Raw genomic sequence first — 13976 nt, forward strand, 5'->3', positions numbered from 1 at the left:
ACGATTATATAAATAAATAAAACACCCCCGCACGCAGATATGACAGCTCTAGCTTTCGCGGTTTTGTTCTCGATACAGGTGGCGCATTTCCCACTAGGCTACCAGGAGAATGCCGACGACAGAGCGCAAGATAGAAATGACGAGAAAGCGCGCGCGGCATGCAGGTACACGGGCAGCGCGAGCATTGGTTCGTACGCTTTGCACAGCATCTGCCCCGTGCGTGGAATGTATACGCCAAAACATGGTACGCACTTTATGGCGTATTATACATACGAACCCCCCACCCCACTACCCTAAACCTACCCAAGAGAGCGTGTCATAGGCTATATACGCCATAAAGTGCGTATGCACGCCAAAATGAGTTTTGGCGTAGCCTATACATTCCACGACATTGCACACTCGTACTATTTATACGCATTTATGTGTGATCGGGTTGAGCTACCACACAACAGAAACCCAACAAATGACAAAGCAAACCCTAAAATCTGCAGACCAAAAGATGCCATGGTTCCTCTTGTATCGTCACCCCTTTCGTTTATCTTTACTGACTGAGAGAGCATTTATATGTAGATCCCCCACACTTCGAGGTGGGATTTGGAACAAAGTTCTATTCACGACACTTAGCTTACAAATAAGCAGTTATAGCTAATAAAAAGTTATGATATACGTTTGGCGTGAGGGCTCCGAGCTCCGGATGTTCACCTGTTATTGGATTAGTCAATGATCTTAAATTATGTAGGCTATTTTAATTAACACATTATGTGGAAATTTAACGGATGCATGGAAATTGTAATAATATTTGGAATAAAACTCCTTATGGCTAATTTCATATAAACACATCCTAAACTAGGCTACAACTAATAATAAAAGTATATTTGTACACATTGTGCGTCATGTGACAAACGTATAGGCTATAGGTATACCTAGCCTATAGGCTATAAGCTTGATGCAAATAAAAAACAATAAATGTATATTCTGATAATTACCTTGCTTATTTCTATGTTGTCTTCACACACCTTATGCATAGGCCTATAATGCAAGCTCTTCACTGACACACTGTTGTCATCTACACTTTTTAATAGAGAGAAAAAAGCTTTATCTAGTTGGCGATTTGTGGGTGTGGTGTAAAAGTGTTCCAAGTTGGTCTGTCTGACCCTAAAGTCAAATAAACAGAAATGTCTGTTCTACTATAGGCTATTTAATTTATTTTAATTTAATTTAATTGAGAACACGTAGGCTAATATTGTGATGATATTAATAATAATAAAAGTTTATATTTTAGTTTTAATTATTATTAATAAATAGACATTTCCTTAAAACATTTTAGTAAATTAATTAAATAATTCATGTGCAACCCGAACAAGCATGTGTGAGGTACTTTGAAACAAGTGTGTTTGGTTTAGGTGGTTTAATAAATTAAATTCTTTAAAATAGCTAGGCCTACATCACTTTACAATACGCCCTCAATAGGCCTACGTGTGTGTGTGTGTGTGTGGGGGGGGGGGGGGGGTAATAAATCTATTAGATTAATACATCTATTAATTGCTATTCAAGTACATGACAACTAGCATCGAGAAGCGCGTGACGCGTGATCATTGCGCGATGATTTCCTAATCGATCCTTGTTAGTTCCCTTTTTTTGGTAATTAGGAGAAACTAGCGGGAAATCCTCACCAGCTGAATCAAATCGCATTGTTTACAAGCCGCGCCTCTAAAATCCACTATAAATACGTGTATCGTTCGTTCCTCTGATATACGTTTGCTTTACACGCACAAAAACATAATGGCATCTGCTGGGCTTCAGATTTTGGCCATCGCCCTCGCGGTCATTGGCTGGTTGGGAGAGATCATCATCTGCGCGCTCCCCATGTGGAAGGTGACGGCGTTCATTGGCAACAACATCGTGACCGCACAGATCTTCTGGGAAGGCCTTTGGATGAACTGCGTGCAGCAGAGCACGGGACAGATGCAGTGCAAGGTCTACGACTCCATGCTGGCGCTACCGCAAGATCTCCAGGCCGCTCGAGCTCTTGTTATCATCTCCATCCTCGTGACCTTCCTGGGAGTTCTTCTGGCCGTCGCTGGAGGCAAATGCACCAACTGCATTGACGACCAGGACGCAAAGGCCAAAGTAGGAGTCGCGGCCGGTGTGTTCTTCCTGGTTGGTGGTGTTCTCTGCTTGATCCCTGTCTGCTGGTGCGCGCACACCGTCATCCGAGACTTCTACAACCCCACTCTGTCTGAGGCCCAGAAGCGGGAGCTGGGAGCGTCGCTGTTCATCGGATGGGGCGCGTCTGGTCTGCTGCTCATCGGGGGCGCGCTTCTCTGTTGTCAGTGCCCGAAGAGTGAGGGTCGTGGTTACTCCGTGAAATACTCCGCTCCGAGGTCTGCCCCAGGGGCCTATGTGTGACACTCAGACTTTATAGACTGATGAATTCTCCTGGTTGTATATGAGTTTTACCCTGGTTTCCCCCCACCCCTCTTCTTGCATGACTATTTTAACTTTTAATAAATTTAATGGATTTTTTTTTACACTGTCTAAATGACTCCATTTGTACATGCTCAGTTGGAGCACTCGTAAAGTAGCCTATGCATGGGCGTAGATTACGCGGGGGACGTGTCCCCCTCACATTTAATAAAATGTTTCGTCATTTTCGTCCCCCGCACTTTCACTGGGTCTCTCACCGATCCTAGTCGACCCACTCCGAGCGGGATTCGAACCGACGTTACCTCCGCGAGGGCGGGCAAGTTAATACGGACGCTAAAGACAGCTTTCTCTAATCTCGCTTGATCGAGTGCTTTTTCAGGGCAAGTGTATTTACATAGAAACCAATGTGAATACATTAAGATTTAAAATCAGAGACAAAATTATCTATGTATGACCCGCTGTCATTTTATTCGCATCTAAATGTGAGGAGGGGTTCTCAGTAAGTCCAAAATTGGATTGTTACAATTAATACCCTCTCACGCTGGAGCTGCAGCTGAAGGAAAACAATCGATATGAGTGATTAAACGTGACGACGACAATCAGACGAGTGCGACAATATATGCTTTGTGTGTTTTTCAAGCCATCTCAATGTAGCCTATTTATTGATAAATAAAGTAGCCTATCATATGAATAATGCAGCTTTTTTTTATGTTTAGTATCTTCTGCTCACCAAGGCTGCATTTATTTAATCAAAAATAATTAAAACGGTAATATTGTGAAATATTACAAATTAAAGCAGCTTTTCCCCCTATGTGATCAAAGCTGAATTTATCATTACTCCAGTCTTCAGTGTCACATGATCCTTCACTAATCACTCATATGATGATTTTATAATCAAGAAACATTTATGATTATTTGGGTTGAAAGCAGTTGTGCTGCTTTAAAATGTTGTGGAGACCATGATACATTTTAATTTCACAATTCTTTGATGAATAGAAAGTTCAATGGACACCATTTATTAAATTATCTTTTGTAATATAAACAATATCACTTGTGATCAATTAAGCATGTCTGATCAATAAAAGTATTAATTTCTCTCTTTTTTAATTTTACCACAAATGTTTAGATGGTTTCCACAAAATTTAAGCATCACCATGAGCAGCACAACTGATAATAATCATAAATGTTTGTTGATCATCTAATCTTCATGAGATTATTGAAGGATCCTGTGACACTGAAGACTGGAGTAAATTCAGCTTTGATCACAGGAATAAATTGCATTTTACTATATAGGCCTATTCACAGAGAACAGCTGGTTTAGGCTACATCAGATTGTTTTTGTTTTTTTAAATTGCATAAAATCTATGGAGACTTAATGCACAAGTGTGAAATTGGCATAAAAACAGGAGAATAATATTATAGATATTATTGGTTTTTGTTCAGCAGTGTATTTGATATCTTATCCAATTAAAAGCAAGACATGCGATAAATTATATCGGTCCCCCAAAAAAATTGTATTATGACATTTCTGTCCCCCTCACTTGTGAAAAGATGGATACGCCCCTGAGCCTATGTCAGGAGGGTCACCACACCAAACAGACGCTTTATTTTATTTCGAAGACTGCGTCCTCCGGATGACACATCCCATGAAGGATGCAGTACGGAGTGTCCCTAATAATCATGTAAATCAAATAACCCAGACCAAACCAAATTCGTAGGCCACACAGGCAGGAAGTAACACGTTGCTATGCCAACATAACTTGTTGAGCACTCAGGCCAGCTATATGAACAATGTGTAACTTGACAGCAACGTTTTAAACGTCAAAAAAGCACTAAAGTCTTGTAATCCTGCTTATCAGCTTAAACAAAAACAAGCCTGAAACTAAGAGTTCTTATTATTATTATTTTTGTGGCAAATTTAAAATATGGCTAACGGCGACGCAAATAATTGTGGGTTATCTGCAGCAGCGAGGGATACTTCATGTACTCTAGCTGTCTCATTTCGTTAAATTTCGAAGGCTGCATACGGAGGACACCTCCTGTGTAGGTTGCAGGATACGGAGTGTCCTGAATCAGAATTAAACGAGACGTCCTTTGTAGGACACACAGGCAGGCAGGCAGTATCACGTTGCTATGCCAACACGTTCAGCCTTGTTCCACTCACGCCAGTTTATATATGTTATGAATAATTTTCATTCATATATGAATGAAAATTATTCATAACTTAAATTACTATGAAGTGTTTCTTGTCTTGACAGCAATGTACTGTTAAACGTTTAAAAAGCACTAAAGCGTTGTATTTCTGTTAACCACAACTATCTGTTTGAGGTAGCCTAATAGAACTTAAAAAACAAAAACAAGCTTGAACTTGCATTTTAAACACCACACCTACACTCGCATGTATATCTGGCAGTGGTGGAGTTTTTTAAATATATATATATATATATATATATATATATATATATATATATATATATATAGCCTATATGACGGTTGTTAACGGCGACGAAAAGAAGGTTATCTCCAGCCGCGAAGGCTACACCTTATGCCCACTCCGAAATCCCATAAAAGAAAGACGCATTCGGAGGTCGCATTTGGAGTGTCCTGTCGGTACACGATCCGTTCCACCTGCACGATCCGTTCTACGCATGCGTAGTAGACTCTTTAGAAAATGCGCATGCGCAAATGAAAATACTGTTTTGCAACGATTTACGACACTGCACGATCTGTTCCACGCATGCGCATATTTATACCACGAGACTTTCATTCACTCACAGCAAAAGAAAAGAGAAGCGTCTGGCTGCAGACTATGGGCGAATTTTTTTTTAAAATGTTTATTATTATTGTTGTTAATTACAAAGTATGACTATGGGCGAGTGGAGCATGTATGAGTATGAGCTCGGTGGGAGGGTTTGGGGTCAAATCATTGAAAATCATAAAATCATTGGCCAGAGGTTACCATCTTGTCATCATGTGCCTTGGAGATATTGGCTGATTGGACTGCTGTCAAGTTTAATACCACTGCCCCCCCGCAAATCATCCACTCAGCAACAACTCGGCAACAAAGTAAGCCTATTTCCAGAGGTGAGTAACTTTTTATTTTTGCACAAACTGTTTAAATATTATAACTAACTTCACGACTAAAAAAGACATCTAATAAAAATAAAGTGATAAGGCCTAGATGACACTGACAACAGAGGTTACATTGATTACATGATTTTATAAAGTTGTGAAGAAATGACAGTAGCATGTAATATTTTCTGACAGGATTTGGTGTCAGAGAAGGGTTTCTGACAGAAATTTGTTTTTTTAAAGTAATTGTTCACCTTATTTCAAATTGCATACATGATTTTTATAAAGTTGTGAAGAAATGACAGTAGCATGTAATATTTTCTGACAGGATTTGGTGTCAGAGAAGGGTTTCTGACAGAAAAAAAAAATATTTTTTCTTATAGAATGAAAATGGAGTTCAGAGGAAAAACAGAGAAGTTTGCCCTTTACGATGCCGTTCAGCGATATTTGGTTTACGGGCTAGTGGATGCGGTGTTGAAGAAGGTCTCACGCATGGCTAAAAATTTTGCTATAAGAGGTAAGTGAGTGGAGACGGGTAGCAGCAGCTAGGAGTAATGGGCGGAATAGTAATTTTAGGAATATCTATTTTAAAGTCAGTCCAAAATGAAATAGAAAAAGTGCAATACAAAAAATAAATGTTTAATATCTTCAAGTGATGTGTTACAAAAAGTGCATTCATTTTGTAAAAACATTGTTTGTCTATCACAGAAAGTCATTATTTTCCTCTTTAACAGTATGCCCTCTGCATCTGTACTGGTGCCATGTTTCACTTTTTGGATGTAAGTTGTAGTTCATGTAATGTATGTATCCAAGAATGTTAAAAAACAAACAATGCAAGACTCCAATATTACATGTATATTACAGACTGACATACCATCTATTCGGAAGTGGTGGTGTCTCCAGATCCTGGAGAAATTCTCGATCGCAAGGTAGGACACATTTCAAGCACTAAAACATTGCTTGCAATGCCTGCTTTACAATTGTGCTGCATTAACAGTACCATACTTTTAAATAGGCATGGGCAGAACTTAGGGCAGCGCTTTGCCTTCTGGACAGAGGAGGCAGAACAACTGATGGCAGGCACCCTACCACCTATTTACAGCCTTTATCGACCCCAAATAGTCAAGGTATGGCCAAACTAACCAGACAACCATTTCCTCGTATGCATTCTATATAGGTAGGTCTCCAAAAATTAGAATATTTTGGAAAAGTGTGTGAATTACTGAATTAAATGTAAAACTTGAAACGGATACATTATATAGATGTATACAACATGCTACATCATGTGATATATTCAAAAATAGAAGATCGTAACAAACAGTCAAATGGATTTATAATTTAATTAAATTACTTATTTAATAACCAAATATAACCTGTAATACAACACAAACCCCGCCTCAGATCTGTTATTCAGAATGTGTGGACGCACTTCCAAGAACAACGTGCTGAAGCGTCACCTCAACCCAATTAATTCAAAACGATTTATTAAAATATTGTTTTCATTAATGTTATGTAATGTGACAGTCCCAATCATAGTTATTATTAGTCGTGCGTTGCTGTTTGAACTGCGCGAGCTGAAGCGGATGCGCTGAATTAACACCGGTAAGTTAGGCAAGGTAAGGCACTGAATCTCTTTGTTAGCGCATTATTTAACTAAACAAAAAGCTTCCTATATGAGATTAATCAGATTTATATAAAGTTAACAAAATATTACAAATTATATCTACACAAAATTTTGCGAATGCACAAGTGAACTTGAATTGAGTTGCTGATATTCATATTCAGAATGGGAGACGCGTACACACGCTCCTCCTAGAACGCTCTTAACACGGCACCTTAACCCAATGACTTTACAACCATTTATTAAAATAGTGTTCTCATTTCTTGTATATAATATGATCGTCCCAATCATAGTTGTTATGCATTGCTCTGTATGCGCTAAAGCAGAAGCACTGAATGAAAACCGGTAGCCATCACTGACTGAAGCCACTTGCTAGTGCGTTTTATTTCACTAAAAGAAACGCACCCTGATTCATCACATATATAACGTTACAAAATAAATGTAATATTTCAAATTACTTCAGCACAATCTGATGGGAATGCACAAGTGCACTTGAACTAAGTTACATGCGCGAGTCAGAATGCGTGACTCATGTTGTGCACGCGCTCTTCCTGGATCAACACAATGAAACACACGGCAAATAAACCCAAATAATTAACAATCACAATGTTTAATTACACTAGTGTTCTCATTAATGTTGTGTAATATGACAGTCCCAATCATAGTCATTATTAGCTGTGCATTGCTGTTGGAGCTGAAGCTGATCACCACCATGCTTTAACTACCGCCTCTAACGTTAATGATTAACCAAATGCATCCTTATGAGATAAATCAGCTATAGATAGGCCTGCACAATATAAACACAATATTACAACTTACATTTGCACAAAACAAAAGGCTATGACTGCACATGCAAACTTGCAGTCATGATGAAGGAGTAACTCCAGCTGTAAAATGGTCCCAAATAGAACTGGGGCACGCTCGCATCATTTTTCCTCCCGTTTCGCGGTTGAGCAGCACGCACGCGCATGACCCTGCTTAATCGATGATCGATAAGTCTTATCGATCAAATGTCTTATCGACAATTAATCGATCATCGATTAATCGTTGACATCCCTAATGTACACCAATAATGCGCTTTTTTCCAATGATCAGAGTAAGGAGTTAATCGCAGTAAAATGTTTACATGACTGGAGCAAACCTCTTCACTCCTACATGCAGTTTTTATTTTCGTATTATTTACACATAGCCCAATGCAGAACACAAATTATGAACTAATATACTGTCCACTGTTTTAATTTACGGACGTTAAATAATAAATAGGTTCTTATGGACGTATTTTGTTATTCTGTGCTGTGATGAAGACAGAAATATTATGTCGGTGACTAACAGTTTTATACACTACTGTCACGTTATCTGAGCTGTTTCTGGATAAAGGCAGACTGCTGCCGATTAATTGACAGTGAGTCGTGTTGACAGAGTTCAGGGAAAACGTCCTAATTTCTGTAATTAAATTTTTGTTTATTTTTGGTTGTATGTGCTATTCTAATTTTGTGAGATACTGAATTTGGGGTTTTCTTTAGATATAAGCTGTAGTAATCAAAATGAACATGCATAATATAAATATTTCGCATAGTGTCTAATGAATTTACATAACGTATGAGATTCACGTTGTAAATTTGAATTATTGAAACTTCCACAATATTCAAATTTTGTGAGACCTACCTGTATTTACTTTGTGCATGTTATGGTTTATTTGAGCTAGCAGATGCTTTTGTCCAAAGTGGCTTACAAATAAAAACAGTACAAAGGTTTGCAATTAATAGCCTAATGAAAATACAATATAAAAGCATAAAAAACCATAACTAATAATAACTATTTAATTTATGCTGAAAATATGTCTTAAGGCCCCTTTTGAAAGACCCAAAACATCTTATGTTGTATTAATGGTATTTTACTTTGTCATAGGAGGAACAAGTAGAAGTGGAGGAGCTGCCCCTCACATTGAAACATGTACCAGGCAGAATACATTGTGAGGAACAGTGTTGGGCTTTTCACTGGCCAGGTGCAAGAACCAAAATACATGTCCATGGATCATGATGAACGAAGGAAAGCATGGAGGGAGCTGGAGTTGATGAACTGTGATGCCATGGAGCCTTTTACGTTTATTTTTGAAAACCTCCAGGACATGGAAACATTCATGATAATTTGCAAAGACACCCTCAACCTGAGAGTAAATGCTGGAGTTGGGGTGCACAGTCACCCATATACATTTTGTTAGTGTGGGTGTATCTGGGTGACTGTGCACCCCACACTCTGCGTGAGAGGGAGAGAGTGTGTGTGTGGGAGACGGAGGGAGAGAGACGTATGTGTGTGTGTGTGTGTGTGTATTTGTACTCATAAATAAAACTTCTGTGTGAACAAATGCTTCTTTCAAGTCATTTACACATAGCAGTCAACATCAAACATTGAAAATAATTTTACACAGTCATTATAGAAGTATTATTGATTATGCAAGAGCTGCATTGGTCTGCCATTGTCTGTGATGTTTGTTTGCTGTAATATTTACCAGTAAAGAGTAGGTTATAGCAACTTAATTCATAAAACAACAATATTATTATTGTTTTCATTTTAATTTAGTTTCTATTAAATTTCCCACAAATTCTACAGTACAACAGTGATATATTTCTCAAGTAAAACCGAACTTTCATTTTGACGAGTTGCCGTGAATATACCTTTTAGTTTCTGCGTGTTTATGATATGACGGTGGTTTTTCTCAAATGAAACGGTGAAACGCAGATGAAGTTACTCTCAGAGTGGCTCTGGAGATGACGGACATGCGTTTATGTCCTCGTATGAGATGGAATCACACGACTGTCAAGCTCAATTCTTTGTAGGCCTATGGGTTTGAGGTAAACTGCGGATCAGCGCCATTCATACCCACACACACAGGAGTCAGGAGGACACTCAGGATTCGTAGCATAAATAGTTTTTTTGCTGTTTAATATTCACATAAACTAGTCTATATCACCAGATGCGGTAGGGTATTATGTCTTCTGTAAACAACATTGAAGGGATTATTTTCCTCATTTAGATTACATAGATAGCCTATATAGATCCATACTAATACAAAATTACTCAATTTAAAGGTTAACTATTAGCAGATATTAATTTAAAAAAACGGCACAAACCGTCTTTGACGGTTGATCATACGTTCATGTAACGACTCACGTCCTTTGCTATTTATTTTGTGTTACATTTAAAAGCATCAAAATAGACATGCTGTTAAATGTAACACAAATATGACGCAAATTGTGCCGCCTTGCCGTCAAGTGTTTCATTTGTACCGATAGTGTAGGAAAACCGTGACGTTTTCTACTACGTAATTATGCGCATGCGTAGAACGGATCGTGCAGGTGGAACGGATCGTGTACCGACATGTCCTGCTCACTTTTTTGAAATGAGACGGCCTTATGACGTATGCAGCCTTCAAATGCGACCTCCGGAGGACGCAGCCTTCTGAAATGAGACAGATTCTAACCGAAAAAATGATAAAACATGTATAAGAGATTGGATATAATATTTAAGAAAAGGCAAAATATGACATTGTATGAAAGTGTCTTTTTCGCGGCCCCTTCAAAACTGGAAATGTGGTAGGAAATGTGGTGTCAGCATGTTGTGCTGATTAGCTATAGGCCTATCTTTTGTGGCAAGACATACCACTATCAGTGTTGCTTGCTTTCACACAAGCTAAGCCTCAGCATGAACACACTTCGCTTTTTACTTCTGCCGTTGCATTTAAAATTCATTAAAGTTTTTAATTCGTGACGATTACCGGGGTGAGAAAAACGTGGAATGTAAAAGTTTGTTGGTCGCAGAGATTATTCTACAATAATCCAAAAACCAGTAGAAATAAAGGTGCCAGGAAAAACCAAAAAGGGGTTTTCACAGTGATGCCATATAAAAAAAAAACATTTTTGGTTCTGTGAAGAACCATTTTGTGAAAGATTCTTCAAAGAGCCATTGTTTTACTAACCTTTTTGTAGTCTAAAGAACAATTTGCTACAAATAACCTTTTGTGTATTGGAAAGGTTCTTAAAGCTTCTTCATGGAACCATACAACCCACCGAAGAACCATTTAAGAACCTTTATTTTTAAGATTGGGGTGATGGTAAAATCTAGATTGGCCTACAACAATATGTCATCATTCTTATTATTTCTTTATGGGAACAATTACATAAAAAATGCATCAGATTTGCAATGACATTATATGTGGAGAAAATAAAGACAGAATCTTTGGTTGAAATACTGTATATCATTAATAAAAACTGTCAATGATTGTAGTGTTTTGAACTAGCTGTTTTTTAAAAGCGTTTATTGTGTACTTTTTCCTTGAATGTGGACATTCTGAGAAAAATCAAGTTGAGCAGGAAACTCTATACAGGTTTCCTCCCCTTGCTTTGCTTTCTCTTTGTTCAAATACTAATACCTGAGGCACAAGGAAGAGCATTCACTTTGTCAATAGTCGCTTGCTCACACAACTACGACGCTTTTCTCCATTTTATTGCAGATGAATCGTCTGTGTTCCATAAAAGATGAGGAGTCGACAGATCTTGGCTGTATGTCTGGCTGTGTTAGGCCTATGTGGTACTATTCTTATATGTGCATTGCCTATGTGGAAAGTGACGGCCTTCGTGGGAGCAAACATTGTGACAGCACAGGTTTTCTGGGAAGGCTTGTGGATGACTTGCGTCCTTCAGAGCACCGGTCACATGCAGTGCAAAGCATTTGACTCCATGCTGGCTCTGACCCAAGATCTCCAGGCAGCGCGAGCTTTGATTTGTGCCTCTATCGCGGTCAGTGTGGTTGCCATTGGACTGTCGGTTGTTGGGGCAAATTTCACCAACTTCTATAGAGAAGAGCGGCTTAAAAAGACAAACATTGGAATAGCAGCTGGTGCAGTCTATATAGTTGCAGGTGTAACTTGCCTTGTTGCTGTCAGCTGGTCGGCATATGTCATTATTGTGGACTTCTATAACCCTCAAGCAGCAGCAGGGCGAAAAGGAGAGCTGGGAGCTTCCATCTATGTCGGATGGGTGGCCGGTGTCCTGCTAATTGTGGGTGGTGGGCTTTTGATCAGCACATACTCCAACAGATGTTGACCAGATGTGCAGATTAAGCCTGAAGTTACTTCAGAGATTTGTCTCTTTCCTGAAAGTTGAACATTCTCACTGGCTCTATTCACTCAGAGCTGCCAAGATATAAGGACTGTTCTTATTTGAATTGTATCAACCTTGTATCACTCTTCAAGAACATCTGTCTGTCTGTACAAATTAAGTCATTTAATGACAACTTAGCTTTTTTGAATGGCTTCATTAAAATAATATAATAATTTAGTTAATTCTGTCATAACTTTTCCTTTAAAAAATATAAATTTGTAAATGTTTAAAAAGGAAATGAAAACAAATTTAAGGTTTGTTTAACTGCCACTGTCTTAAACCTGTTTATGTCTATGTAAATATTTATTGTGTTCACTTTTTTGATTAGATATGTTTATAGTTATAAAGCTGCAATGCTTATATTTTCAGTTTATATCCATATATATTTATTTTTTTCAGGTTGCAAGATATTACCAACTACTAGGAACCAACTAGTGTTATAATATTTCATCTTAATTCATATAATTTGACCACAAGCGTGAAAATGTCAAATAAATCATTTAATTATTTATTAAAAATTAATATAATTTTTGATCTCATTTTATGTCATATTTTAATTTGTGTCCTACTTTTTGATACAGAAACCACAAAAGTGATTTATACATATAACATCTAGGTGCCATGATACCACGTACTATATATATATATATATATATATATATATATATATATATATATATATATATATACAGGTGCTGGCCATATAATTAGAATATCATCAAAAAGTTTACTAAGTTCACTAATTCCATTTAAAAAGTGAAACTTGCAAATTATATTGTATTCATTCACTACACACAGACTGATATATTTGAGAAGGCACTCTTGAACAACAGACAGCGTCAGAAGCATCTCGTCTGGGCTAAAGACAAAAAGGACTCTTGAGTGGTCCAAAGTTATGTTCTCTGATGAAAGTAAATTTTGTATTTCCTTTGGAAATCAGGGTGCCAGAGTCTGGAAGAAGATAGGAAAGACACACAATCCATGTTGCTTGAGGTCCAGTGTAAAGCTTCCACAGTCAGCAATGGTTTGGGGTGCCATGTAATCTGCTGGTGTTGGTCCACTGTGTTTTTTGAGGTCCAAGGTCAATGCAGCCGTATAACACAACGTTTTAGAGCACTTCATGCTTCCTACTGCTGACCAACTTTATGTAAATGCAAATTGCATTTTCCAACAGGACTTGGCACCTGCACACAGTGCCATGCAAAGCAACCATGTACCTGGTGTATCCATGGACCATGGTATCCCTGTTCTTAATTGGCCAGCCAATTCGCCTGACCTTAACCCCATAGAAAATCTATGGGGTATTGTATAGAGGAAGATGCGATATTCCAGACCCAACAATGCAGAAGAGCTGAAGGCCACTATCAGAGCAACCTGGGCTCTCATAACACCTGAGCACTGCCAAAGACCGATCGACTCCATGCCACTCCGCATTGCTGCAATAATTCAGGCAAAAGGAGGCCCAACTAAGTACATGGTCATATGTTTAGTGCTGTACATGGTCATACTTTTCAGTTGGCCAAGATTTCTAAAAGTCCTTTATTTGTATTGGTCTTAAGTAATATTCTAATTTTCTGAGATAATGAATTTGGGATTTTACTTAGTTGTCAGTTATAATCATCCAAGTTAAAAGAAATAAACATTTGAAATATATCAGTCTGTGTGTAATGAATTAATTAATGAGTGAAACAAATAAA

The 13976-nt window shown here is 38.1% G+C and overlaps 2 protein-coding genes across 2 annotated transcripts; both read left to right on the forward strand.

The window, feature by feature from the left end:
• The first annotated feature begins 1747 nt into the window (after positions 1–1747).
• cldnd (claudin d) lies at positions 1748–2529 on the forward strand. The gene has a single exon (XM_067424797.1). It carries the CDS (start codon positions 1783–1785, stop codon positions 2407–2409), a length of 627 nt encoding a protein of 208 aa, XP_067280898.1. The 5' UTR covers positions 1748–1782; the 3' UTR covers positions 2410–2529.
• An 8851-nt stretch (positions 2530–11380) lies between these two features.
• cldn28 (claudin 28) lies at positions 11381–12668 on the forward strand. Its single transcript, XM_067424798.1, has one exon. It carries the CDS (start codon positions 11656–11658, stop codon positions 12220–12222), a length of 567 nt encoding a protein of 188 aa, XP_067280899.1. The 5' UTR covers positions 11381–11655; the 3' UTR covers positions 12223–12668.
• Positions 12669–13976: the final 1308 nt, after the last annotated feature.

Source organism: Pseudorasbora parva, chromosome 18 (assembly GCF_024679245.1).
Source record: "Pseudorasbora parva isolate DD20220531a chromosome 18, ASM2467924v1, whole genome shotgun sequence".
In the NCBI taxonomy this organism is placed as follows: Eukaryota; Metazoa; Chordata; class Actinopteri; order Cypriniformes; family Gobionidae; genus Pseudorasbora; species Pseudorasbora parva.

Excerpts from the sequence above, each read along its gene's own strand:
- cldnd (XM_067424797.1), top strand. The coding sequence starts at position 1,783 with ATGGCATCTGCTGGGCTTCAGATTTTGGCCATCGCCCTCGCGGTCATT.
- cldn28 (XM_067424798.1), top strand. The coding sequence starts at position 11,656 with ATGAGGAGTCGACAGATCTTGGCTGTATGTCTGGCTGTGTTAGGCCTA.